Genomic DNA, 26842 nt, shown 5'->3' with positions numbered 1-26842 from the left:
ATTGTTTCTCAATGTTTTCCAATATCCCTTGATACTTTTAATTTCACCTGGGAGCACTTGCTATTTGCAAAGGAGGTTGTAGACTTCCAGCACTCGCCGTACATTGGTTTTTCTGAGTCATGGGGGGCAGAAGCAGAGGACTGCTGCCTCAAGCTCCACGATCCTGGTTGTGGCCTGACCTGTGGTGGCATAGGTGGAGTTGTACCTGTGACATAGGTTTGCCTGGGTGCTCCAGTTTCCTCCCAGACATGCTGGGTGGTGTTAGTGGTTACCGTCAATTATCCCTAGTGTAGGTGGTTGGTAGAAGAATCACAGTTGAGTTGTTGGAAATGTGAGAAAACAAAAATATGATTGCTCAAAGCTGGCATGGATGAATGGGCCAAATATCCTATGTCACAAGATGCCTCCCAAATCTCAATGGATAATTTTGTGTCCCTTAATTTCTGCTCAAGGAACTATTGAAACTTTCTTCCTCGCCTCCCAGGGTTACACTGCTGACTGAAGGCAGGGAATGGTGGAAATCTGAATCAGTATTGCAAGACCCCAAGCCCTACCTCCCAAAACCCAGGCTCAGTTGCCACCCACATCCCAAAAATGTTTCACTGCCTAATGCTATAAAGTGTTTGTGAATTAGTAAAGCATTTATTACAGAAAGTTTGTTTGCACTTCATTTTGCACAAAACATTTGAATGCAGTTTGTGTTCTGAATACTTGAAATCCAGCTCATGTCTACACAATGTCCAGCCGGACTTTTCAGAGCAGAAATAATCCTGAGCATTTAGGCAGATTCAGATAATGGCTGCCCCTACCATCAGAAAATCTTCAGGCTGCAGAAAATGAGTCCCGAACAACTGTCCTCTGTGCACAGAACAAGATCATTCCTGCCCCTATTTCCAGGTGCTCAGGAAGGCCAGAAACCATGATGGACCCCCATTGGGTTCACATGTTCACAACTTTAGTTCAAGTTTCTCACTTAATCTATTATCGGGCTTGTTCAAAATGGAGGCCACAGACAGGACCTCACCCACCACCTTGTCTGGAATACATGTCAACTGACTCGTATGCAACCTCTGCATATATGGACAACCTTGATCTCTTATGTCAAAAAGACTGCTTTTTTACACCTTGGAGAGAAGAGGCAATAATTCTTCAAATCCACTAATACAATAATCCAGAGGCAACTCATTGCTGGTATAATTGATGCTCCACCCATCTCAATGTTGTACTGGATTCTATCTAGTGCTACTGGCCCATGCCAGATCTTGATTTAAGTACAGTACCAGTACACAACTGATTTGTCCCTTTTGCATTTTTCTTGTAAAGTGCATATGGGGGGGGGGGGGGGGGGGGGGGGGGGAACCCAAAACTTAATAGAATTGCAAATATCTCTAAACCTAAAATACACTTTCCTGGTGTATTGTTTAAGATTCCAATCAAGCTAATATTCCCATCAAAGGCCAAAAGTATCAACACTCATAATTACATAAAATTAACTGAAATGTACAATGAACGTTAATTTTTTTTAAGGTTACAAACTTAAATAATGTAATGTATGTTATTGGTGGAACACTGCAGGAAATTTGTTCATAACTTTGAAGGATTGAAAATTATTGCCAGACTAAGATTGAGATTACAACCCATTCCCAGGTGAGCTGCTGCATGTAATATTTTGCACAACAGTACTTTAAGCTAGAATGTTAAAATGTTTCCTTTACTTCAGGGACCTTAAATTATTCAAAACCATTTTAATCCAATAGGTTAATTGTTACTATCATTGATGCTGCCTATTTATTTCTAGCTTTTGTTTAAAAGGCCAAATTCAGATATTCTAACAAGATGTAGCCCAGCAACATTGATACATAGGACTTGGATACAGAACAGGCTGGGGTTTTATTTTCCTTCACTCAATTAAATGAAAAATTTAAGAACTTGGTAAGAAATCATAGGTTTGCTACACATGTGATAAATGTACACTAGATCAAACTGCACTTAGTACATCAAACCAGGGTCAGGATCAGTTTCTCAATATAGCTGCTTTCACTAATGCTATAAACACTTCAGGTACAAGATGAAATAGGCCAAATCACTGCCTCTTCAGTCCCAACAATCCTCACCAAATATAGGTCAGTTTGCATGCAAAACATGTGCACGTAGCTAAAGATCATTTACTTTGTGATTTAACTCCCTTTGAAGGGCTACTCCCTGGGCTGTCACTACCTTCGTAAACTTCAAAAGATCATGGTCATTTGTGCAAGAGCCAGTGAACTACAGTATATAACATCTGAACACTTCACTCCAAACAAGTCTTGCATCCTGCCCCTGTTAGTGAAAAAAACTGAAAAGATGAACAATATGACAGAAGATCTTGGTTTAAAAATAAGTAAAATTTCTCTTGTTTGTAGAAGAGGATCACACTGGTACTTGTACTTCTCGAATCACATCTGGTTACTATGCTTTGACTAGTGACATTACAACAAGTTGAAGCTAACATATACATCCCCAAACCAGGATTTTATTAGATTAGCTTAAATTATCCTACCCCTAAAATACTGATATACTTCACTTTGCTCCTAGCTCGACAAGACACTTCTCATAACATTCAACCTGATAACAAAAGGTTTTCTGAAATTGCTTACAAACATACACCAAACACCTAATATTTTTGCTGCAGAAATATTACTTACAGCATCAAATACTTAATGCCGCTGCAAGACAAGGCTTTTACCAGTTCTATGGAAAATACCTAACACAACAGGAAGCGGTATGCCCTCAACTTTTGAGAGATCTTAAGATACCCTGACAAAAATCAAATGTAGCTCCAAACATCATTTGAATGCTCCCTCAATTATAAAAATTGAGAGAGAAAAAAAATCAGTAGTATTGTATGCCTAGCTATACATTAAACATGGGTAATTGACATGAACATTATGACAAAAAGTTAAACCAGGACTTGGAAAACAAAAACTTAAGTCGGGTATTCACATTTTTCACATTTCCTCCTCTGTTGCAGCTGCCACGCCACAAATCAACCACCAGAATTTGTCATACATATTTAGTTAGACATCAGCCAGAGGATAGAATCAGCTCATGCTTTGACCAAAGATTAATCAAAGGAATAATTGTGTGAAATCAATATGGCCAGTCTTGCTGGGAAATTAAAAATTTAGTTACCATCAAATTTAAACTCTGATGTATTGCTGGTAAAAGTTCAACAAAATAAAAACACTTTTCATTCAATTAAAAGTTAGGAGAGATTAAATTATTGCCTCCTCCCAGTCCCCCCCCCCCCTTCAATTATTTGTCCTCTTAACAAAATACTAGCTAAACATTAATAGTTGCTGTAATTATGCAATAATGTCTGGCACTTATAACTGCATAATAACGAAACAGAAGCGCCGTATTAATTTCTAAAATTATCTCAACACTGCACATTTTCTCAAGTCCTGGTCTTACACGCTAGCAGAGCACGTAATGCAAGCAGCAAGAACTTCACGTCAAGGAAGGAAGCTTTGGTTCAGATTTCAGAGTCTAATCAGCCACAGCACCAAGAAATTCCATGCAGTTTGGCCATTTTGCTCCATCCCATCATGCATTGGTGAAGATTATTCTGCTTTTAAAATCGATTGGGTTTTGATGAAAATAACCCCTGGGAAAGATAACTTTGTCGAGCAGATAACTGTCATGAGAATGGAGGAGGATCCTACAAAAAGGCACTAGGATTTGCTCGGGGGTCTTTCTGGTTCCTAAATCGCATTGCAAGCCAAACTCCGAGGATCTGATGGAAGAGGAGAAAACTTTAAGCACGTGTTATCGTCAACATTATATTCTTTCCCTGACAAGTCATTTTTTACCCCTCAAACAGAAATGAAACTCCTGAGCACAAAAAAAAGATAATGGCAGAGTTAACATGGATATCCCAGAACAATCATACAAAACATGGTCACATTAGCACCATCCATAAATAACCACATGAATTTAAAAAAAGGGTCAGAAAAAAGTAGCATTTCCATACGTCAGAACTGCCTCCCTGCTGATAAGAGTTCTCAGATTGAGGGTGTGGTCTAGGCAAGTGACCAATGTATTTTGTACAGGGTGCACATAATGTCAAAGAGATTCTCAGGGTCCAGTTTTAAATTTCAGATATATCCAAAAGGAAGAAGCCAATCATATAAAGCAGGATTTTTGGTAGCTCAGTGTTATTTGCAAGTTTTGGAATTTAATACTGGGATAAAAGGACAACAATGATTTAGTGGCTGAGGAGAAATCCCTATTAAATTGCACCTCCACAAACTGCTTTGGAAGAGGTGAATGCAACATCAGAAGACCACAAATCTCACCTCAGTGAAGCTGAAGAAAAGACCCACGCCTCCAAGGATCCTCAAAGCCTCTCCGGCATGTGTCAGCATGACATCGCCACACGTTTCGCAATTATTTTTGCAGGACTGTCACAAGGGAAAAGTACAGATGTGGATATTTAAAACTTGAAAGTTTTTATAGATATGTGAAAAGAAAGAGATTAGTTAAAACAAATGTAGGTCCCTTGCAGTCAGAAACAGGTGAGTTGATCATGGGGAACAAGGATATGGCGGACCAATTGAATAACTACTTTGGTTCCGTCTTCACTAAGGAAGACATAAATAATCTGCCGGAAATAGCAGGGGACCGCGGGTCAAAGGAGTTGGAGGAATTGAGTGAAATCCAGGTTAGTTAGGAAGTGGTGCTGGGTAAATTGAATGGATTAAAGGCCGATAAATCCCCAGGGCCAGATAGGCTGCATCCCAGAGTACTTAAGGAAGTAGCTCCAGAAATAGTGGATGCATCTTTCATAATCTTTCCATAATCTTTCAAAACTCTTTAGATTCTGGAGTAGTTCCTGAGGATTGGCGGGTAGCAAACGTAACCCCACTTTTTAGGAAGTGAGGGAGAGAGAAAACGGGGAATTACAGACCAGTTAGTCTAACATCGGTAGTGGGGAAACTGCTAGAGTCAGTTATTAAAGATGGGATAGCAGCACATTTGGAAAGTGGTGAAATCATTGGACAAAGTCAGCATGGATTTACGAAAGGTAAATCATGTCTGACGAATCTTATAGAATTTTTCGAGGATGTAACTAGTAGCATGGATAGGGGAGAACCAGTGGATGTGGTGTATCTGGACTTCCAGAAGGCTTTCGACAAGGTCCCACATAAGAGATTAGTATACAAACCTAAAGCACACGGCATTGGGGGTTCAGTATTGATGTGGATAGAGAACTGGCTGGCAAACAGGAAGCAAAGAGTAGGAGTAAACGGGTCCTTTTCACAATGGCGGGCAGTGACTAGTGGGGCACCGCAAGGCTCAGTGCTGGGACCCCAGTTATTTACAATATATATTAATGATCTGGATGAGGGAATTGAAGGCAATATCTCCAAATTTGCGGATGACACTAAGCTGGGGGGCAGTGTTAGCTGTGAGGAGGCTGCTAGGAGACTGCAAGGTGACTTGGATAGGCTGGGTGAGTGGGCAAATGTTTGGCAGATGCAGTATAATGTGGATAAATGTGAGGTTATCCATTTTGGTGGCAAAAACAGGAAAGCAGACTTATCTAAATGGTGGCCGATTAGGAAAAGGGGAGATGCAGTGAGACCTGGGTGTCATGGTACACCAGTCATTGAGAGTAGGCATGCAAGTGCAGCAGGCAGTGAAGAAAGCGAATGGTATGTTAGCTTTCATAGCAAAAGGATTTGAGTATAGGAGCAGGGAGGTTCTACTGCAGTTGTACAGGGTCTTGGTGAGACCACACCTGGAGTATTGCGTACAGTTTTGGTCTCCAAATCTGGGGAAGGACATTATTGCCATAGAGGGAGTGCAGAGAAGGTTCACCAGACTTATTCCTGGGATGTCAGGACTGTCTTATGAAGAAAGACTGGATAGACTTGGTTTATACTCTCTAGAATTTAGGAGATTGAGAGGGGATCTTATAGAAACTTACAAAATTCTTAAGGGGTTGGACAGGCTAGATGCAGGAAGATTGTTCCCGATGTTGGGGAAGTCCAGGACAAGGGGTCACAGCTTAAGGATAAGGGGGAAATCCTTTAAAACCGAGATGAGAAAAACTTTTTTCACACAGAGAGTGGTGAATCTCGAACTCTCTGCCACAGAGGGTAGTTGAGGCCAGTTCATTGGCTATATTTAAGAGGGAGTTAGATGTGGCCCTTGTGGCTAAGGGGATCAGAGGGTATGGAGAGAAGGCAGGTACGGGATACTGAGTTGGATGATCAGCCATGATCATATTGAATGGCGGTGCAGGCTCGAAGGGCCGAATGGCCTACTCCTGCACCTAATTTCTATGTTTCTATGAACACTTTCCAGATGAATTACACAAGCACACTCAACAAGGCAACACAGAGACAAGAAACTGCTGGAAGGTTGAATAAAACAAACACAAAGTGTTGGAGGAAGTCAGTGGGTCAGGCAGCATTTGAAGAATGGATAGGTGACTTCAGATCAGGACATCCGACCTGCAACGTCACCCGTCTATTCTCTTCCCAGGTGCTGCCTGACTCGTTGAGTTCCTACAGCAGTTTGTATTTTTAACAAGGAAGCTTCTTTACGAAGTTTACTATTTTCCAAACATGTTAAACAGCTCAAACCGATTCCATTCGAACTCTACCCCAATGCCACAAATATACTTTGGTTTTGTTGAACAGGGAGGGAGAGTTTACATAAAATTACTTGTTTTAATGTAGAAACAAGGAACTGCAGATCCTGGTTTACAAAAAGACTAAGTGATGGAGTATCTCAGCAGGTCAGGTAGCATCGCTGGAGAACATGGGTAAGTGACGTTTCCAATCAGGACTCTTCTTCAGACCGAGTGTCCTGAAACATCACCTATCCATGTTCTCAGGAGATGCTGCCTGACCCCATGAGTTATTCCAGCATTGTCATTTCTTGACTTGTTTTAACTCTGGTTTGAGGCAAAGAGATTTGGGAAACTTTCAGCCCCTCATTTTCTCCTTGTAAAAAGACTTGCAGTTGCACAATACATCCAAGCCCCTTTTAGGGGGACCCAAAAGTACAGGCATTCCATTCCAAATAAGCACTAGTGCAAAATGTGATCGTTCAGACCACAAAGGACATGGGACAGGGTTGCCATAGGAATACATTTTCTTGATCTTTGAAGGGTTAAATGTAAACCATGTTACCCAGTAATTAGGTGGTGTAGAGAAAGCAGGGACTTTGCAGAAGGGTTTGGAGAGTTTGGGAGAGTGGGCAGAGAAGCAGCAGATGGAATATAGTGTAGCAAAGTGTGGAGTCATGCATTTTGGTCGTAGGAATAAAGGCATAGATTTTTTTCCTAAATGGGGAAAGAATCCAGAAATCGGAGGTGCAAAGGGACTTGGAAGTGCTGGTGCAGGATTCCCAAAACGTTAATCTGCAAGTCGAATTGGTAGTAAAGAAAGCAAACGCTGGCATTTATTTCGAGGGGGCTTGTATACAAAAACAGGGATGTAATGCTGAGGCTCTACAAGGTGCTGGTCAGGCCGCATTTGGAGTATTGTGAGCAGTTTTGGGCACATAAGTGAGGAATGATGTGCTGGCTCTGGAGAGGGTCCAGAGGAGGTTTACAAGAATTATCTTAGGAATGAGTAGGTTAACATATGATGAGCATTTGACAGCATTGAGGCTGTACTCGCTGGAGTTTAGAAGAATGAGGGGGGGGTGGGGGGAACATCATTGAAATGTACTGAATAGTGAAAAGCTTGTGGAGAGGATGTTTCCACTAGTGGGAGAGTCTAGGTCATAGCCTCAGAATTAAAGGGCATTCTTTTAGGAAGGAGTTGAGGAGGAATTTATTTAGTCAGAGGGTGGTGAATCTGTGGAATTCATTGCCACAGAAGGCTGTGGAGGCCAAGTCAGTGGATATATTTAAGGCAAAGATAGATTCTTCATTAGTACAGGTATCAGAGGTTATGGTGAGAAGGCAGGAGAATGGGGTTAAGCGGGTGAGATTGATCAGCCATGATTGAATGGCGAAGTAGACTTGGAGAGAATGGCCCAATTCTGCTCTTATCACATGATCTTAATGCATGCTTGGTCTGTCCTTTCAAGCATTTATAAATAAATTCAATAATCCAATGTAAAAAAATACTCACTGCTGTACACATGTGATAATCAGAGCCATAAATAGCACTATTTTCTGTATCATTCATAAATCCACAGCAGTTCAGTTGATGTTCTAGATCTTGCCTGGTTGTATTGGACATTCTGTTCCAGGTCAATTTTAGTAAGTGTTCCTACGTAAAAAAAAAAAAAGTTTCAGTGCACACCAACTCCCAGACACAGCCATTACCGAAGTGTATCACCGCACGTCTAGAGTAGGCAGCATTCCCAGTAGGCGGGGTACAATGTGGTTGAAATGAAACCAGTCATGTACAAAATCGTCCTTCGCAAGCCCACTGTGTTGACCACATTTCCCTCCCTGACCCACATTAGATTACACGGTGGTGCAGCTGATAGAGCCTCAGTGCCAGAGACTCAGGTTCGATCCTGATCTCGGGCTCAGTCCGTGTGGAGTTTGCACGTTCTCTCTGTGACCGTGTGGGTTTCCACCCACATCCCAAAGACGTGCAGGTTTGGAGGTTAATTAGCCTCTTGTAAAGTATCCCCAGTCTTTATGGAACGGATGATAAAAAGGGATAATGTTGATCTTAGCATGAATGGGTGATCGATGGTCAGCAATGGAATCAGTGTCATTCAATTCAATAAATGAATAATTTTAATTTGAAAAAGAGAAAGAATATTTGGTGGCTGGGGCATGCTAGAGAAAGTTAAAAGACTGAGCCAAAGAAATGACCAGCAAAACACCAGGGTTTGCTGATTCGAGTAATTTAGAAACAGGCCACTAATAGACAATAGGTGTAGGAGTAGGCCCTTTGAGCCAGCGCCACCATTCAATGTGATCATGGCTGATCATCCCCAATGTAATCTCGTGGCATCAATCATCACTTCCTTAAATATCTGGAATATGCAAAAATGTTCCAAACATCTAAGCCAAAGTAACAATTTGAGAGACTTATTTGGAATAAGCCAGTTTGCAAAAAAATGTACGGGGCCGAGGCAGCAAATCAGTAAAACTCCACCAGATTGTGTGCAAGACAGTGTACTGGTGCAAATGGAGGCATTTGTTGTCCTCTCAGTTTGATTGAGCTTGTTCTGTTTACATCTTATTTTAAAAATGCATTCATCTGCTATGAAAGCAGTTGTCAGCCAGGACAGAGGTATGGTTCTGGTTTTTGGAACATGAAAAGGATTCTCAAGAGTGTTTAATTGTCACATGCACCAGGACCAGAACAATAAAAGTCTTAAATAATCAAAACAGAACATGATGAGAAACTCAGTGGGTCAGGTATTTGACAAGGATAAGAGCCGAACTCAATTTCTATGAGAACTTCAAAAAAGAAAAAGAAAATTATGCTCTGTATAATATATATTCTTGAACAGTCCAGAGCATAGACCCGTCTAGCTGTAATGAAAGGCAAGAAATCATCAGAATACTTTAAAACAATAAATCACTAAATAAAAACAAGCAGCAGGTCAGGCATGTTGCCTGCTGAGTTTGAAAAAAATCATATGCATCATTTGTGAAGCTGCTGTGCAATCAGGCTTCAAAAAGGCAAGCACTACACTTAATATATCTTAGCGTGAAACTTACCTGCTGACTTCGGTTGAGTGCCAGACAGGAACAAGAAACTCCAAACTGAATCACAAAGACCAGGAATAAAATCACCATGTACTGAAGTGAAAACAAAGTTAAGGATGCATAGGAGGAATAATGAATGAAAATAAATGCTCAAAGATCAGCTCAAACGCTGTACATACAAAGCCAGTCGCGAAGGCTATTTCTGACATTTAATAAAGTCAATTTTTACCAGTGTTCACTACAAGTGTTTTAAGACAAGAAAGGGTACTGGTTAAATGAGGACAAATCTTTCAATATACTTGAACCCAAATGTCACTGGAAATACATTAAACTCCCCAAGATTTCCCATTACTGCTTTAATCTAGCAGAAGCTAATTTAATGTGAAATGATACGAGTATACACAGTGCATCACGGAGCTCTCAAAGCCTTCTGTTATATCACAGCAATTTAATATCATGCATTGTTTAGATAAACCGGTTTCTTAATCAATATACATGAAGTTTAACCATTAATTAGATCTACATATTGTAGCAAAAGTTGTATTTAAATAAATATTAAAACATTGAGCTACAGCCCAAATCTCTAATTGGGTAACTAACACACCTCCAATACTCTTCAGGCGTGTACGTGTCTGCAAGGGGAAATATTTCACCCATATACTGCACTACAGGGTCTAGTGCACATTGGTTACGTTGTGGGAACAGTAATCCAAAGATGATCAAGCTCAAGTCCCATTATGGGGAACAAATTCAGTTAATTAAATAAATCGGCAACAAAAAGCAGGTACAGGAGCCAAACTGTTCACAAGTGACTACTGTGCCACTACGGCACTGCTGTTAAATTACTGGATTAGTAATCCATAGGGTCGGACAAACAAATCAGAGGCAAGACAGTGTGGAATTTAAATAGGTAAGAATTGGGAAAATAAGAGTCCCAAGGAACACTTGGATTGTCATAAAACTTAATCTGGCTCCTGAAAGTACTATAAACGCCTTAAAGAAAAAGCCCATTAGGAAAAGATCTCACCCAGTGCCACTTGTACACGACTGCAGAGTGTGCATTGCTGTAAATCTGACGTGGCCCAGCAAGTCACTCCATTCAAAGGCAATAAAATGCTAGTGTGGTCTGCAAAGCTCACATCTTGCAAACAATTACTGAAGCACCAGCACGTCACAGACGTACTTGTGTTGCAGTTGATTACTATAATATTGATAGAATATCTCCAGCACGGGATTAAGCATAACAGCAGCTTCTTATTTTCTGGCATGGGATATGACTCAGAAAAGCTACACTCAATATTGCGACAGGGATTACAGTAATCAGTCCGATTTCAAACAATGACAGCTTCTTTGATGGAAGGTTTAAGCAAGATTCTGTGCAGTTCCTTTCAGATATATATTTTAAGGATTATTTTCTTCACCCTCCCCCACATCATCGCTTCCCCCAAAAAGAAGCACACAATGATATAAGGAAGTGCAGATGCTGGTTTACAAAAACAAAGTGCTGGAGTAACTCAACGGGCCAGGCAGCATCTTACAAGGTCATAAGTGATAGGAGCAGAATTAGGCTATTCGGCCCATCAAGTCTACTCCACCATTCAAGCATGGCCAATCTATTTCTAACCCCATTCTCCTGCCTTCTCCCCATAACTCCAGACACTCATACTAGACAAGAATCTATCTCTGCTCTAAAAATATCCACTGACCTGGCCTCCAAAGCTTCCTGTGGCAAAGAAATCCACAGATTCACCACCCTTGACTAAAAAAAAAATCCTCCTCATCTTCTTCCTAAAGGAACGTCCTTTAATTCTGAGGCTAGTACAAGACTCTCCCATTATTGGAAACATCCTCTCTACATCCACTCTTTCCAAGCCTTTCACTATTCTGTATATTTCAATGAGGTCCCCCTCATTCTTCTAAATTCCAGCGAGTACAGGCCCAGTGCCGTCAAATGCTCATAATATGTTAACCCACTCATTCCTGGGATCATTCTTGTAAACCTCCTCTGGACCCTCTCCAGAGCCAGCACATCCTTCCTCAGATATGATGCCCAAAATTGCTCACAATTGAGCAAAATTGCTCTGGAGAACATGGATAGGTGACATTTAGGGTAGAGTTCCCATTTTCAAACTTGTGTTTATGAATTTCAACCCAGCCTGCTGAGATCGGAACATAGTCATACAGCCCTTCGGCCCAACTTGCCCATGCTGACCAAAAAAGCTCATCTACGCTAGCCCTACCTGCCCACTTTTGGCCCAATCCCTCAAAACCTTTCCTATCCAAGTGACTGACCAAATGTTTTTTTAAATGTTATAGTACTTTCTTTGGTAGCTCGTTCCATACACCCACCTACCCTCAGGTTCCTATTAAATCATTCCCCTCTCACCTTAAACCCATGTCCTCTGGTTCTTGAATCTCCACTCTGAGTAAAGGGCTGTGAATTCAGGCCAGATATTTCCATGCAGATTTGAATGTCTTCAATAACCATGTTGCAAACTTTCAGTGGCCATTTTCGACAGAGAAGGGACAAATAAAATAATATATAATACTAATATTACTATGTATTTAGTGTAGAGGAGCAGAAAAGTAAATTCAGACCCAAAGACAAACTCATTTTGAGGAGGGGGGGGAAACAGGAATTAAAATTACAATGGCAAGACACAATCATACTAAAAATTCAATTTTAAGACTACAGAAACGCATTAAAAGGATACAAAGAACAGCATGACTTGATGGTGGTTCACTGCTCCGATAAGTCCGACAACAGCAATGAGTAGGAGGAACACTCCTACAGCAATGACTCCGCCAATGATATTTATGCTGGAAACAATGCCATAACTTTTCCCCCATCCCGCCACTCCGATAAGTAACAGTCCAACCAACTGCAAGCAAGAAGGGAAAAAAAAAAGGAGAAAAAAAAATTGGGAACAAGAATCAGATCCAACCACATCACACTGGGATACCTGCACTTGAAGGAAAAGAAAATGCCCAGCATCTACCAGTTCCCCCAGCAATTAATGATCAGGACTAATAATGTGCAGTACAGTCACTGGATATGTGGGTAAACAAATGCAATGGATAGCATCCTAACTGTGCACTCTTCTCAAGTTTCAAAGGAATGTTTTTATAAAGAGGGAGACCAGAGATTGCATAGACCTTTCTGGAAGAGGTGCATTAAAAAAAGTATAACTCAATAATATTTGAGATACAACTAACTCAAAATCTGAATCTTGAAATATGAAACTATTTACTCCATCTGAAAATGCAACCATGCAAACCAAAAAGTGGCAATATTAAATAAAAAGAAGATAGACACAAAATGCTGGAGTAACTCAGCAGGCAGGCAGCATCTCTGGAGAGAAGGAATGGGTGACATTTCGGGTCGAGCCCCTTCTTCAGAACAATTGGGTTTGTTCCCAGATAATACGAGTTCCAAATTATTTTAAGAGTAACCATGTTAGAACAAGAGCAGGATATTACTGCTGACATGTAGCTGGACATTAAAATTTCACGACATCATGAAAAGTGTATTTTGCCCTTTTGTGCGATGGAACCACAAGTCTTTGATCATGCTTTTCAGTCACCTCTGTTCATCTCTCCTTTACATAAAATTATCTCCTCTAGGCATTTAGTTTAAAGGCATTATGTCAATGAAAAAGACTGCTTTTGCAGGATCAAAGCAAAAATACTACCCTTTGGTCTAGATATGCTGTCAGCAATGTGGCTAAGATACAAACTTCAAAGATTACCACGTCCCACTATTATTATGCAAAGAGAAATGCCTCATTAGCTGATAAACAACATTCAAACCAAATAAAGTTGCTTTAGCATGTTGCTTTACGAGAATTTTCCAAAACAGTCTGTGACCCATGGTGCTGTGGCCATAGCGCTGTTTACAGCCCATAGCGCTGTGGCCGGTAGCTCTATATTTAGAGCCCATAACGCTGCAGCCGACATCTCTGTTTAAATCCCCACACATTAAGCCAACAGTGCTCAGTTTAAACCTTTGCGTACCAAACCAGCAGCGCTGTATTACCTTTACGCGCAAAGTCTGTAGCGCTGTGTATTGCTTTACACGCCAGTCTGCAGCTGATAGCGCTTTGTTCCCAAAGGTGGGGGGGGGGGGGGGGGGGGGGGGGGGGGGGGGCTGCTAGGATGCAGTCCCCTACTATTGGTTATAGTTTGAATTTGGGAGCAGCTCTATTGGCCAGGACTTACCGGTGGTTATTTCAACACCTGATTTCTTACCTGTATTAAGGCAGGCGCCAGTAAACTTAGTTCACGTTTATGTATGAGAGGGGCTGCGTCACGATTAGCGCCGCTGACGGAGGCAGAGAGAGACAGAGGTGTGCTGCTGTAAAACTGGATCCCGCGCATACCGAGACAAGTTTTTTTTTTGCTCTTTCTCTTGCCAATAAATCTGATTTGCAACTAAACAGATGAGTGTGCCTTTTTCTGTTCTACTGGACAGATCCTTGAACCTGTTCCCTTGTAACAATTGGCGTAGTCGGCAGGATTTGATGAATGGAATATAAAATGTTTGGTAGATAGAAATAGCAAATGAGATGGCACTGGTGCAGGCCAAGCATCCCTGCAACAAGCTGAAGCCGCTCGTCGCCTTGGCATCAACAGACAAAACTTCAGCAGTGTGGGACAGCGAAACTGGTGAAAGAATTAAGAGCCATAGCGCTGCAGCCAGTAGCGCCATATTTAAACCTATAACGCTGCAGCCGACAGCTCTTTGTTAAGCCAACAGTATTTAAACCTTTGCGCGCTAAACCGGCAGTGCTGTGTGCATTACCTTTACGCGCCAAGTTTGTAGCGCTTTGTATTGCTTTATGCGGCAGTCTGCGGCTGATAGCGCTTTGTTCCGAGCCGGGGGGGCTGCTAGGATGCAGTCCCCTGCCATTGGTTAAAGTTTGAATTTGGGAGCAGCGCTATTGACCAGGACTTACCGGCAGTTATTTAAACGCCTGATTTATTACCTGTATTAAGGCAGGCGCCAGTAAGCCAGAAGTTAGTTCAAGTTTATGTACGAGCGGGGTTCACCGACGGGCTGAGTCGCGATCAGCGCCGCAGACGGAGGCAGAGAGAGATGTGCTGCTATAAAACTGGATCCGCGCATACCAAGACAAGTATTGTTTTTGTCCTCTCTTGCCAATAAAACTGATTTGCAACTAAACAGACGAGTGAGCCTTTTTCTGTTCTGCTAGACAGATCCTTGAACTGGTTTCCTTGTAACACATGTGCCCGAGAGCAGTCAATATGATCAGCCTTTTCCTCCAGATGACAACTGCCAACAGGCATTCTCCATGGGTTCAAAACAAAATAAAAAATAAATGTGCAAATCTTTGTTCAAAATCATTGCATCCTATATATTATTTGGCCCAACAAGAAGCTTCCTTCAAGCTTTTCAGTCACAACCATTCCTTTATCTCTAATTATCTTCTCAGTGTAATCTCATGCTTTTCTCAAAAGGGAAAGAGCAAAGTGATTGAAAAATGGGATATAAAGTACACTGAGAAATTCATGCTACTTTATTTGTCATTGTGCGTGGACACTGATGACATGCCAGTATTTGCAGTCCATCTTTCACCTGAGATGCTGCCTGACCCAGTGAGCATTTTGTGTCTATTTGAAAAATTGACCATATTGGTGGGTCCATCTAGGTCAGATTGGGTAGGAAAGGCAACCGTAGATGTGCCTTTAAAAAAAAGAAACAAACGGATGCTTTCATGGTATTGTTACCAAGAATAGTCCAGAAGGCCACAGATTGATAAATCAGAAAGAAATGAGGAATTAAAGTGGCAGGCAACAGGAATCTCAGGGTCACCAGCTGCGGACTGAAAGGCTACAGGATTCCCTTCATTCTGCATCTATACACTGTGGACGGCTTGATTGTAATCATGTATAGCTTTTCCGCTAACTGGATAGCACAAAACAAAATAAGCTTCTCGCTGTACCTTGGTACACGTGACAATAAACTAAACTAAAACTAAAGGGAGGCTCGGTGTCAACTGAACGGCAAGCTCAGGATCACCGCCTGCAGACTGAACGCAGGCGTTCTACATCGCAGTCACCCAATTCGTGTTTGGGTTCTCCAATGCAGAAACTACACCGTGAACACTGAAAGCAGTACCTTAGATTGGAAGAAGTACACGCAAACTGCTGCTTCAGCTGGAAAAGACAGTTTGGGTCCCTGGATGGTGGAAAGGACAATTGTCGCATCGCTGCATGCCATAACAAGAGGGGTGGTGGGAAGAGAAGAGTCGACCAGTGAATCACAAAGAGCAATCATACCCATCTAAGCTCCATATTCCTCCATCTATTTCTAGTGCTATAAAGCTAAAGCTGCTCGAGCATTAATTGTCATTTTCAGAAAACAGGTCAGAATTTTTGCAACTCTTCACTGATAGAAGCACTTCCTAACATTTCCTAGATCCTCTTATCCTAGTTTCTCAGAATGGTGGAAACTACCCTCGATCTATCTACCTCTGCAGTTCCCTTTGATAGCTTGGGGGGAAAAAATGTCTTATCCTGACCAGTTCATCCAAATGTCCAACCAAGAAGCCGAGCGAGAACTCAGCATCGAAAAACTCTTGTCACCACCAGTATAAAAGAACTAAAGCAACATTTGTAGAAGCAAGGAGCTGCAGATGCTGGTTGACAAGAAAAAGATAAAGTGCTAGAGTAACTCAGTGGGTCAGGCAGCATCTCTCGAGAACATGGATAGGTGGCATTTCAGGATGGGACCCTTTTCTGACTGAAAAAAGGATCTCGACACCTATATATGTTTTCCAGAGATGCTGCCTGACCCACTGAGTTACTCCAGCACATTATCTTTCTTTTTTTAAAGCAACATTTGATCTACCCATTCAAATAAGATGAAATCGATGTGTACGGGTAAGGGAAACATGGGCCAGATGATATCACAATGCTGCAACAACCATCATCATTACCTGTAAGCCATTAGTTTTTCACTATATTCAGTACACATGACAATAATAAACCAATACTTTTTGTTTGTATCTCCAGAAAAGTAAAATACTTTCGTTCATTAAAAGTTGTAAGCTTACCACCTTACAAAACTTTACAGTACTTTTACGAAGACAAATTAACACCAACAACATCAATTGTTATCACCCTGACAAAAAGCATGACACATCAATTTGAAACCGCACCCAGGGTTCATAGATCAGCTTTAGTTCTTATCTAACAGCTTGGTGTCAAACTAGTTTTAACAACACTTGTGTTTACTTTGGGAAGTACTTTGGCCTAGTTTCAATGAGCTAACTCAGCACAGCCCAAGGTCAGAACCATTATTCTGGGTGACCTCAGGAAATCTCCGCAACCAACGGTAGTGGAGAGCAGACTATTAAGATGGAGGTAGATACATATTTGAAAGATGAAGGAAATGAGGGTTATGGCCAACTGGCATAGAGTTGAAGACAACATAGATTAACTGCACAAAAGGACACACATGGAGAATATGGACAGGTAACGTTTCAGGTCGAGACCCTTCTTCGGATTAACTATGTCCACATTGAATGGAGGGGCAGGATTGAGTGGTCTGTGACCTTCTCTTGCTCCTGTTTTCTCGTGTCTGAAAGCATGGAATGAGCACAGATTTCATAAGTGTTATCTTTTTTATCTCTCGACTTTGCACGAGTCCTTGATCTTTAAACTGTCGAGCAAAGGGCACCACCGACTTCACGTTGTGCCCTGATGAACTGGAAACCAAATTCCAGACAAACGATCTAAAACATCAAAGGTTAAAACCAAACAGTAACGTGTGGAGAAAGCAAATCAAGTTTGTAATTCGAACTGTTGGCGCTCGTTGCCAAGAGTGCAGAGGTGGCTCCAGTAGTCGGAGCGAGCGGGGACGGCGGTGGGACTTGGAGAAGCGTCCCGGCTTCGTGCTGTCAGCTGGTGGGGACGGTGCGTACCGCGCATGCTCCGGGAGCCGGGCCCGAACGGGTAGAAGCGCCGCGCCAGTACTAACCCTCCCCCTCCATACGCGGCCTTGGCCTCAGCCCACTTACTATGTACACCACGTTTAAAGCGATGAGCGCATTTTTCGAGCAGGTAAAACCGCCGCAAACCATTCTCACCGCCCTCAGTTTCCCCTCAGTCAACAAAGCGCGGTTTTTGTCTCGGCTCCGACTACAATGACAATGGCGACCGGGCTCAGCCCCCGCCCCTCACAGCTCATTGGTGCTCCTGGACGCACTCCATCTACACACATTCCCATTGGTCCGGTTCGCTGCCAGTCAACTCAGAGTCCCGCCCTCTCGTTGACACTCTTTTGCGGATTAGGTAATGAACGTATGACGCCTCTGGTCCGGGAAGAGCGGGGCGCCAACATGGACTGTCATTGGCCTGTCCCTCTGTCAATCAAACTGGTGTCAAATCGAGGCGTCATATCCTCTTGCCAACGGGAAGAGGGACGACAATTAGAAAAGTTTTTTGCTTTTCAGAGAATATCTTCGGTGGACATTATTAACATAGATCCTTAAGTATGATGATGGAGTCTAACCGAATCATTAAGCTGCTTTCTTCTCCCAATGGGTGCCAGATCTGCAGAATGTACTTTCTCAGATTATTTAGTGTCCTTTGTAAGTACCAGAGAAAATGGTCATTTCTGAACCAGTTTCCATCATGAGAGAAAATTTGTAAAGTATATAAACAGACATGTTCCATGTATCAAAAGAGAGTAACTCAAGTAAACATTAATGTTTTAGATGAAGAGACTGAGGTATTAGTAATGGTAAATGGAGAAATGGTAGAGATTCTAAATAATTATTTTGCATTGGTCTTCACAGTAGAAGATACTAAATATATCCCACTAATAAGAGATCATCTGCAAACTTACTAATCATTGGCACATTTATTTTCATCTGAATCATTAATATAGATGACACACAACAGAGGACCCGGCCTCGATTCCTGCAGCAGAACTATTGGCTACAAGCCTCCAATTTGAATAACATCCCCACACTATCACCCTCTGTCTCCTTCCACCAAACCAATTTTGTATCCAATTTGCCATCTCACCCTGGATCCCCTGTGATCTAACCTTTAGGACCAGCCTGCCATGTGGAACCATATAGACAACATCTACTGCCTTGTCTCATCAATTCTCTTGGTCAACTTTGCGAAAGACTCAATACAATTTGTGTGACTCATTTTCCATGCACAAAGCTATGCTGACTGTTCCTAATTTGTCCTTGCATTTTCAAATGCAAGTAAATCCTGTCTCAGAATCCCTTGCAATAACTATCCCACTGCTGATGTAAGGCTCACCTGCCTACAGTTCCCTGGCTTATCCCTGCTGCCCTTAAATATGGCCACTCGGTCCCCCTATCCGCACCCCTTGCATCACTTTTCCCACTTGCGCATCATCCTTGCTTATCTGGTTCCACTCTTCACCTCCCTTATCTGATTCCATAATCTGCAGCCATTTAATGACTTCACGATCACCTCCTGTCTCTGTTGCTATTTTCACCCCTCCATCCCAACCTGGCTGTGCCTGCCCATTAAGCTCTCCTCACCTGGATCCACCTAATACCCATTAGCTCCTACCTCATCCCTCCCCCTCTACTTCCAATGCCTCCACTTCCTCAGAAGACTAAGGAAATTTGGCATGTCCCAATGACTCAGTAATGTTTACAGATGCTCCATGGAAAGCACCCTATCCAGATGAATCACAGCTTGGTAAGGATCTGCTCTGCATAGAACCACAAGAAATTACAGAGCTTTGTGAACGCAGCGCAGTCCATCACGCAGCTCTCCCTCCATTGACTCCATCTACAATTCCCACTGCCTCAGCAGACCTATAATATAATCAAGGCCCCCTCCCACTCGTCTTGTCAGGTAGAAGATACAAAAGCTATCAACGCTGCAGATAAAAAGCGCAGAGAGTTGTGGGCGTAGTCTAGACCATCAAACAAACCAATCTCCCATCCATTGACTCCAGCGACACTTCACACTGCCTCGGCCAGCATAATCAAGGGCCAGTCTCACCCCGGTCACTCCCTCTTCTCCCCACTCCCATCAGGCAAGAGGTCCAGAAGTGTGAAAACACATACCTCCAGATTTCTTCCCGGCTGTTGTCAGGCAACTGAACCATCCTCTCATCAACTAGAGAGCGGTCCTGACCTCCCATCTACCTCATTCGAGACATTTGAACTACCTTTAATGGACTTTAGACACAAAATGCTGGAGTAACTCAGCGGGTCAGACAGCATCACTGGAGAGAAGGATTGGGCTTTAATGAAGTCATTTAATAAATAATGAAGTCATTTAATAAAGTCGTGAAGTCATTAAATGAAGTTCATTAAAGCCCAATTTTGGGGCATTAAATTTTTCTTTGACTGGACAGCATGCAACAAAAGTTTTTCACTATTCACGGTACACGTGCAATCATAAACTAAACTAAACTAAGATGTAATTTTGAATACTACATTATGTTTTTTCCCTCTTTTGCGCTACCTTCATTGATGTTATAATCTGCCAGGTTGGAAAGCAAAAGGTTTTTCACCGTATCTTGGGACACATGACAATAATAACAAACCTAAAGCTAATATAAACGTATAGGTGCTGTAGGTATTGTGTAGGTATATGTATCTGCAAATACATTTACTCCTGTAGATGGTGCTGTTGTAGTAGGTACTGTCAATGTCAAGGATGCCACAAGGTTTATGGCAGTTGCTACAGTATTTTATAATCTAATTCCCCATGCAATTATTAGATTTTTAAAAATTGTAGCAACTTCCAGTGATATTTCTGATGCCCAATATAAAGACTGAACTAAATAATTTTTAAAAAGAAACAAAAATGACAGATTTTGTAACAATGTGATAACGTTTATTATTCAATTTGTCTCTTCACAAGAATACAAAACAAAGAAGGAATGGGGCCTTCAAACCAGGTTTCACTTCTCCCTCTGTACCAATTCCCCATAGCCCTCAAATCCCTCATCTTTCAAAAATGTATCTACCTTCTCTTTGAAGACTTCTAATGAGTTAGCCCCACTGCTCTCTGGAAGATTCCAGAGATTCACCACCTTCTGCTGGAAGAAATGTCTACACATCTGGATTTCTAAATGTCCAGCCCATTGTAATTATTTCCCCTTGTTCAAAACTCTCCCACTGGTGGAAACATCTCCACATCTAACTTGTCACGCCATCTTGGGATCTTACATGCTTCAATGACTCGATGACTCAGTAATAATGCCACCACGCATTCTTCTAAACTCTAAACAATACCTACACAACCTGTTTAGTCTCACAATAGGGCAATCTGCTCTTCCCAATAATTAATGTAGTAAATCTCTTTTGGACAGCCTCCAATGTTATTATATTCTGTGTACAGTACTCCAGGTGTGGCCACAGCAACACTCTGTACAATGGAAATAAAACGTCCCTATTTCTAATCTCTTCCCCTTTGAAAGAAAGGCCAGTATGTCTGAAGAAGGGTCCTGACCCAAAACGTCACCTATCCATGTTTTCCAAGGATGCTGCCTGACCCACTGAGATATCCAGCATTTTGTGTCCTTACCAGACCAATATATCATTTACTTTCATGCCTAACATTTTGTTATTTCATACACTAGAACACCTTGATCTCTCTGAACTTCACTTATTTGCACCCTCTATCCCTTTAGACAATAACCCACTTTTGGATTCCTCTTATGGAAGTGTATGACCTCACACTATCCCACATTGAACTCCATTTACCACGTTTTCATCCACTTAATCAGTCTGCCTGAATCCTGTTGTAGAGTCACAATATCCTTTTCACAGCTTGCCATTCCACCTATTTGCATGTTACCTCTTCAGGCCTTCATTAAAGATTATAACAGGTTTTACTGAGGTTTTAGCTTGAAGGATTTGCTTGAAGTCTGGCTCCTTCTGAAGCAACCTCGTCTGCCCATTCCCTCCACAGACACTGCCTGACCCGCAGAGTTCCTCCAACACTGGTTTTCTCAAGATTCCAGCCTCTGCAATATCTTCAGCTTCTAATAGATGTTTGTTGCTCACTTCTTTCCTGAAATGGAGACAGAGAGATCCAGAAAGGGAAAAGAAGAATCAGAGATGGAAGAATCAGTCTGAAGAAGCAGTCCGTCCATTCCCTAAAATGGCAGATACTGCCTGACCTGCTGTGTACCCCCAGCACTTTGAGTTTCTACCTTCTGCTCTTGTCCTTCTTGGTCGTAGGGATTGCAGGGAGAGGAGGTTTTGTCTGGATAGTTCCCAACGAGCTGTGAATGTGACAGCATTTTATTGAACAAGCCGTTTTTTCCCACACTTATAGCATAACTGAGAATGATTATGCACCTGTATATGTGAAGGATGGAATTGCAGATGCTGGTTTAAACCGAAGATAGACACAAAATGCTGGAGTAATTCAGCGGGACAGACAGATGCTGCCTGTCCTGCTGAATTACTCCAGCATTTTGTGTCTATATGCACCTATACATTCCTGCCTAGTCTGAAAGCAGCATTGCACTAAAACAAGGGTTCCCAACCTGGGGTAAATTTATCCCCAGAGGGTAAATTTGTTGATTCTGGATTTGTACATTTTATTTTCTCATTGACTGACTGTGTTTGGTTCTATTCATCATTAGTCGTTCATGAATAAGTGAAATAACATTGTTAAGTGCTATTAAAGTTGCCAGGGGTAAACGGGACGAAATAGGTTGGGAACCCCTGCACTAAAATATTTACAAGATAATTACATAGTAGCAAAAATGTCAGCAATTTAATGTTATAAATACTTAGACAAAGATTGATTCTATCCCAAAGGACATCTGAAGAAAACAGTAGTTTCCAGATAAACAGCTTACATGTACAATCATAGAATCATTCCAGCTCTTGTGTCTAAATTACCTATCTTATTCATGTTGGCCCTTGATAAGCAGAAATGTCCTGTCTCTTTCCACATCGCCTTGTAAATTATTTCTGTCAAGTGCGTATCCATTTCCCTTTTGAAAACCCTAATTGACTTTGTTTCCTTCATCCTGAAAGACAGTGGGCTCTAGATTATCACGGTGTCTTCAAAAGAAAATGTTCCCTCGCACCCCCGAGATCACTTTTCACCTTAAATCTGTGTTCCCGTTTTTTTGGAAAGGAGAGGTGGAGTTTTGGGTCGGGACCAAGAAGAGTCTCGACCCGGAACGTCACCGATCCATGTTCTTCAGAAATGCTCCCTGAACCGCCTCTGAATCACTCCAGCACTTTTGTGTCCTCTCTCGTGCCCTGGCACCTATACGCTCCAATTAGCTTGGGATGTACTGTTTTCTCAAGGCTAGGTTTTGAAGCATTTATCATCAGGTTTATTGATATTTAGTAGCATCTCCTCCTTCCCTCACTATTTAATACATATCCGATCAGGACAGAGAATAGTGGGTAGTAGTTTTTTGTGGCAATTCTCTCGGTTTTGATGAGTGGCTAAAGGAAAATGGTATATCCGGTTTAAAAAAGAAAAGTAACATCTGTTGCTTGGGAGGACAATGTAGCGTTATGGGAGTGTAGGTTATGTAGCGATTGTACAGGATTGATGTTTACATCAGTTAATGGTACTTTGTCACCCTCTAGTGCTCACTGTTGGAGAACACTGGTGATATAGTGACACAAGGAACTGCAGATGCTGGAATAGAGTTATACAGTATGGAAACAGGCTCTTCAGCCCAACTTGCCCACTCTGACCAAGGTACCCCATCAACACTAGTCTCACCTGCCCACATTTGGCCCATATCCCTCTAAACCTTTCCTATCCATGTACCTTTCCAAAGCCCTTTAAATGTGTTCATAGTACCTGCCTCAACTACCTCGTCTGGCAGCTTGTTCTATATACCCCCCACCCTTTGTGTGAAAAAGTTGCTCCTCAGGTTCTTATTAAATCTCCTTCCCCTCTCACCTTAAATCTATGTCCCCTGCTTGATTCCCCTCGTCTAGGTAAAAGATTCTGTGCACTTACCCATCTATTCCCCTCATGGTCTTATAGACCTCTATAAGATCACTCTTCATCCTCCTGCACTCCAAGGAATAAAGTCCTAACCTGCCCGACCTCGCCCTATAATTCAGGCCCAGCATCTTGTACAACTGTAGCATAACATCTCAACTCGATGCCCGAGCCGCTGAGTTACTCCAGTACGTTGTGTGTTTAATTTTTGTAAACCAACATCTGCAGTCTCTTGTGCAACTTCAAAATGGCAGCTCAGTGTCGGAAAGTGCTGGGACCTGCATTGTAAGCATGTCAGCATCTGAAGGTTAAAGTCTCTGGTTAAGATTGATATTCCACATGTTTTATTTTTGCTTTTTACAGGATGCAACATCATGTAAATGAAAGAAGAATCACAGCTGGACCAGAAATATGACTGGCAGCCCACCATAATGATGAGGAGCAGGAGCAATGACAGGAAGGAGTGGAAAAGCAAGCCGGAAGCCCACCCTCACAGATTGGTAAGATTCCAACTGCCCTGCAAAATCCAGACCTTGCCCTTTACCTTATTACATTTATTAATTATCTTTGTTGAAAATGTGCGAAACACTGTCCCACTTGGCCGTCATTTGCACCTCATTTATGCATCATATGTAAAATAGGTCGACGTGGGGTGCGTGTGGGTGACGCACGCTTTGCGCATGGTGAGGCGTGGAATCGCATGTAGTGGCGCGTGGTATCGCGCGGCGCTCCAGGATTTTGTAACAAAATCCTCGCGCGCCACCTGCGTGACGTATCGCGTACACACGCTAACGCATTGGATACGCACACTCACGCATTGGCTACGCACTTTGATGCATTGGCGTCGCACGCTGTATCGTGTGGTGAAGCATGGTTACGTCACCATGCGTCAACGTCCGTAAACATGCGACGCTGCTCGCCGCCCAAATGCAGTCGGCCCGCCTTTTACGCGTCATGTAACCTCTAACCTCGTCCACACAGACCTCTTCCTGGGTTTCTTGCTAGCCTTTCTTGTTGTACTCCTGCCTGGCTGATCTGTAAGTATGAGGGCTGCTGCTAACAGACGTCTCTGTTGTTGCTGTAGAATAAAATCTGTAGTTCTTCCATCATGGTCATGATGCAGAATAAGGAAGCAGGGTATTCTAATGACGTCACTCGCACCAGACGCTGATGATGCGTGATTTGCTCGCGACGTCGCACGTCACGACACGTCAACTTATTTTACGTATGACGTGTAAATGAGGCGCAAATGACGGCCAAGTGGGACAGGCCCTTTAGGGAACGTAGCGGATAGTCAGTAGAAGTTCTACGCATCCATCTGCGCTGTTAAGTGGAATGGCAGAACTTGCAATTACGTGGTGTCTTCTTAATGTTTCTCGGGAGTGCCCAAAACACCTCACATTGAAAGGAATGCACAAAGAGGCGGTACAGTGGTGCAGCGGTAGAGTTGCTGCCTCACAGCGCCAGAAAACCGGGTTCGATCCTGACTACGGGTGCTGACTTTGTACGTTTGTATGTTCTCCCAGTGACCGTGTGAGTTTTCTGCGAGTGCTCTGATTTCCTCCCACAATCCAAAGAAGTACAGGTTTGTAGGTTAATCTGTAAAATGTAAATTGTCCCCAATGTGTAGGATAGGGTGATCGCTGGTCGGCATGGACTCGGTGGGCTGAAGGTCCTGTTTCCATGCTGTATCTCTAAAGTCGATATTCTGAAGGAAGAACTACATTGTACAGTTGAGTAAACTTGGCAGCTATTTTGTACACTGTCGTACAAAGGTGACAAAGAATTACACAGACCAGACCTCTTCCCTCTCGCGTTCTGTCCATCTTCATCCTGTACCAGTGGGAGTGGAAGTGGGCATTATGTACTGGCAAGAATTTACAGTTCAGAAGTTCCTGCAGCAGTTGGAGCCTCTTCCTTCAACAGCAGCACTCCCATATCATAAATTGTGCAGGTTGGTGGGCTAATTGGCCACAGTAAATAGCGTCTAGTATGTGGGGAGTGACAGAACCTGGGGGCGGTTGATAGGAAGGTGGGGAGAATAAAATGTAATTTGTTTAAATGGGTGTTTGATGATCAGCGTGGACCCAGTGGGCCAAAGGGCTTGTTTTGTGCTGTATGACTCTGACCCTATCAATCGGTGACTGAATTAATCCAAGACCCTGCTGCCTGTGTCCTGACTTGTACCAAGTCTCATTCACTCACCTCCACTGTGATTAACATTGACTCCCAGATAAGCAACAACTCAATAAAACAAAATCCTTGTGTTTGGATCCCTCCAAGGTCCCTATCTCTATCCCCTCAACCTTTTGAGAACTGTGCATTCCTTTATCTCTGCCCTCTTGTGTGTCCCTCACTTGATTAACCCCACCATTGACAGCCAAGCCTTCTGCGTCTGGGTCCTAAGCTCCAGATTCTCTTTCCGATTCTCTTTATGACTCCACTTCATTCCCTCAGATGCTGTTCAATACTCAATCCTTTGGCATTGCGTCATCTGATTTAATATTTCCTCCTTTGTTTAGTTTAGTTTAGAGATACAGTGTGGAAACAGGCCCTTCGGCCCACCGAATCAACACATTAATACTATCCTACACACGCTAGGGACAGTTTATCCAAGCCAATTAACCAACAAACCTGTACGTCTTTGGAGTGTGGGGGTCTGGCACTCTAAGCGCTGTAAGGCAGCAACTCTACCACTGCGTTTTGGTTTTATGTCAGTTTTCATCTGTTAAGAATTTCCTGTAAAGCATTACACCTTTACTACATTAAAGGTGTTGTATAAATACAGATTGTTACTATCTTTGAGTCTTGCGTGTAAAAGTTTCGGCTCCCTATGTTGTATGTTAGGATTGCAAGGGTACTAATCTCTGCAGGTGCCAGGAAATCAGAAGGTATCTTTGACCCCCTTCACGTCAGCCTTGGGAAAAGCTGATAACGGATTACAGTACCTTCAGAATATTTCCAAATACTTTTGGGAATGATTTGCCCCTATTTTGTCTATTTTAATCACTCCTTGCTAAACTATTTTTGCATATGTTCATTTTGTAACTCAAATGCACTTTTTGTACTGAAGCTGTGAAAATTTGCTGCAATATATGTGTCCTTTAATCCAGACTTTAAAAAAAAATTATCCAGACATGGTCTTGTTTTGAAAGAAAGCTTAATGCTTACAAATCTTGCTCTGAAGGATTAATC

General features: G+C 42.3%; 3 protein-coding genes across 3 annotated transcripts in view; 2 read left to right on the top strand and 1 right to left on the bottom strand.

Moving 5' to 3' along the window:
- The window catches only part of cdk4 (cyclin dependent kinase 4), a 34335-nt gene extending 20305 nt beyond the window's left edge, over window positions 1-14030 (top strand). The window contains exon 9 of the transcript XR_004410541.1: window positions 14017-14030. The gene's annotated coding sequence lies outside the window, so the exon portion shown is untranslated. The remainder of the gene's footprint in view (window positions 1-14016) is intronic.
- Window positions 620-17881, bottom strand: tspan31 (tetraspanin 31). Its single transcript, XM_033015809.1, has 6 exons — window positions 17725-17881; window positions 12397-12564; window positions 9695-9775; window positions 8136-8276; window positions 4338-4442; window positions 620-3775 (listed from the first exon to the last, which is right to left on the bottom strand). The coding sequence occupies exons 1-6, from the start codon at window positions 17785-17787 to the stop codon at window positions 3701-3703; spliced, it is 633 nt and encodes a 210-aa protein (XP_032871700.1). The 5' UTR covers window positions 17788-17881; the 3' UTR covers window positions 620-3700.
- Window positions 17882-18125: 244 nt separating this feature from the next.
- Window positions 18126-26842, top strand: part of agap2 (ArfGAP with GTPase domain, ankyrin repeat and PH domain 2) — a 123304-nt gene continuing 114587 nt past the window's right edge. Inside the window, exons 1-2 of the mRNA XM_033015783.1 lie at window positions 18126-18297; window positions 24011-24147. The gene's annotated coding sequence lies outside the window, so the exon portion shown is untranslated. The remainder of the gene's footprint in view (window positions 18298-24010; window positions 24148-26842) is intronic.

Source organism: Amblyraja radiata, chromosome 46 (genome assembly GCF_010909765.2).
Source record: "Amblyraja radiata isolate CabotCenter1 chromosome 46, sAmbRad1.1.pri, whole genome shotgun sequence".
Lineage (NCBI taxonomy): Eukaryota > Metazoa > Chordata > Chondrichthyes > Rajiformes > Rajidae > Amblyraja > Amblyraja radiata.
The sequence above is the reverse complement of the archived record's forward strand: the minus strand, read 5'-3'. Positions and strand labels throughout refer to the sequence as shown.

Bases quoted from the DNA above. Each gene is read 5' to 3' on its own strand.
- tspan31 (XM_033015809.1), bottom strand. From the start codon at position 17,787: ATGGTTTGCGGCGGTTTTACCTGCTCGAAAAATGCGCTCATCGCTTTA. The intron at 12,565-17,724 runs GTAAGTGGGCTG...TCTTGCTTGCAG, and splicing joins CTTTAAACGTGGTGTACATA to TTGGTTGGACTGTTACTTAT. The intron at 3,776-4,337 runs GTGAGATTTGTG...CTCTTCCATCAG, and splicing joins TTTTCTTCAGCTTCACTGAG to ATCCTCGGAGTTTGGCTTGC.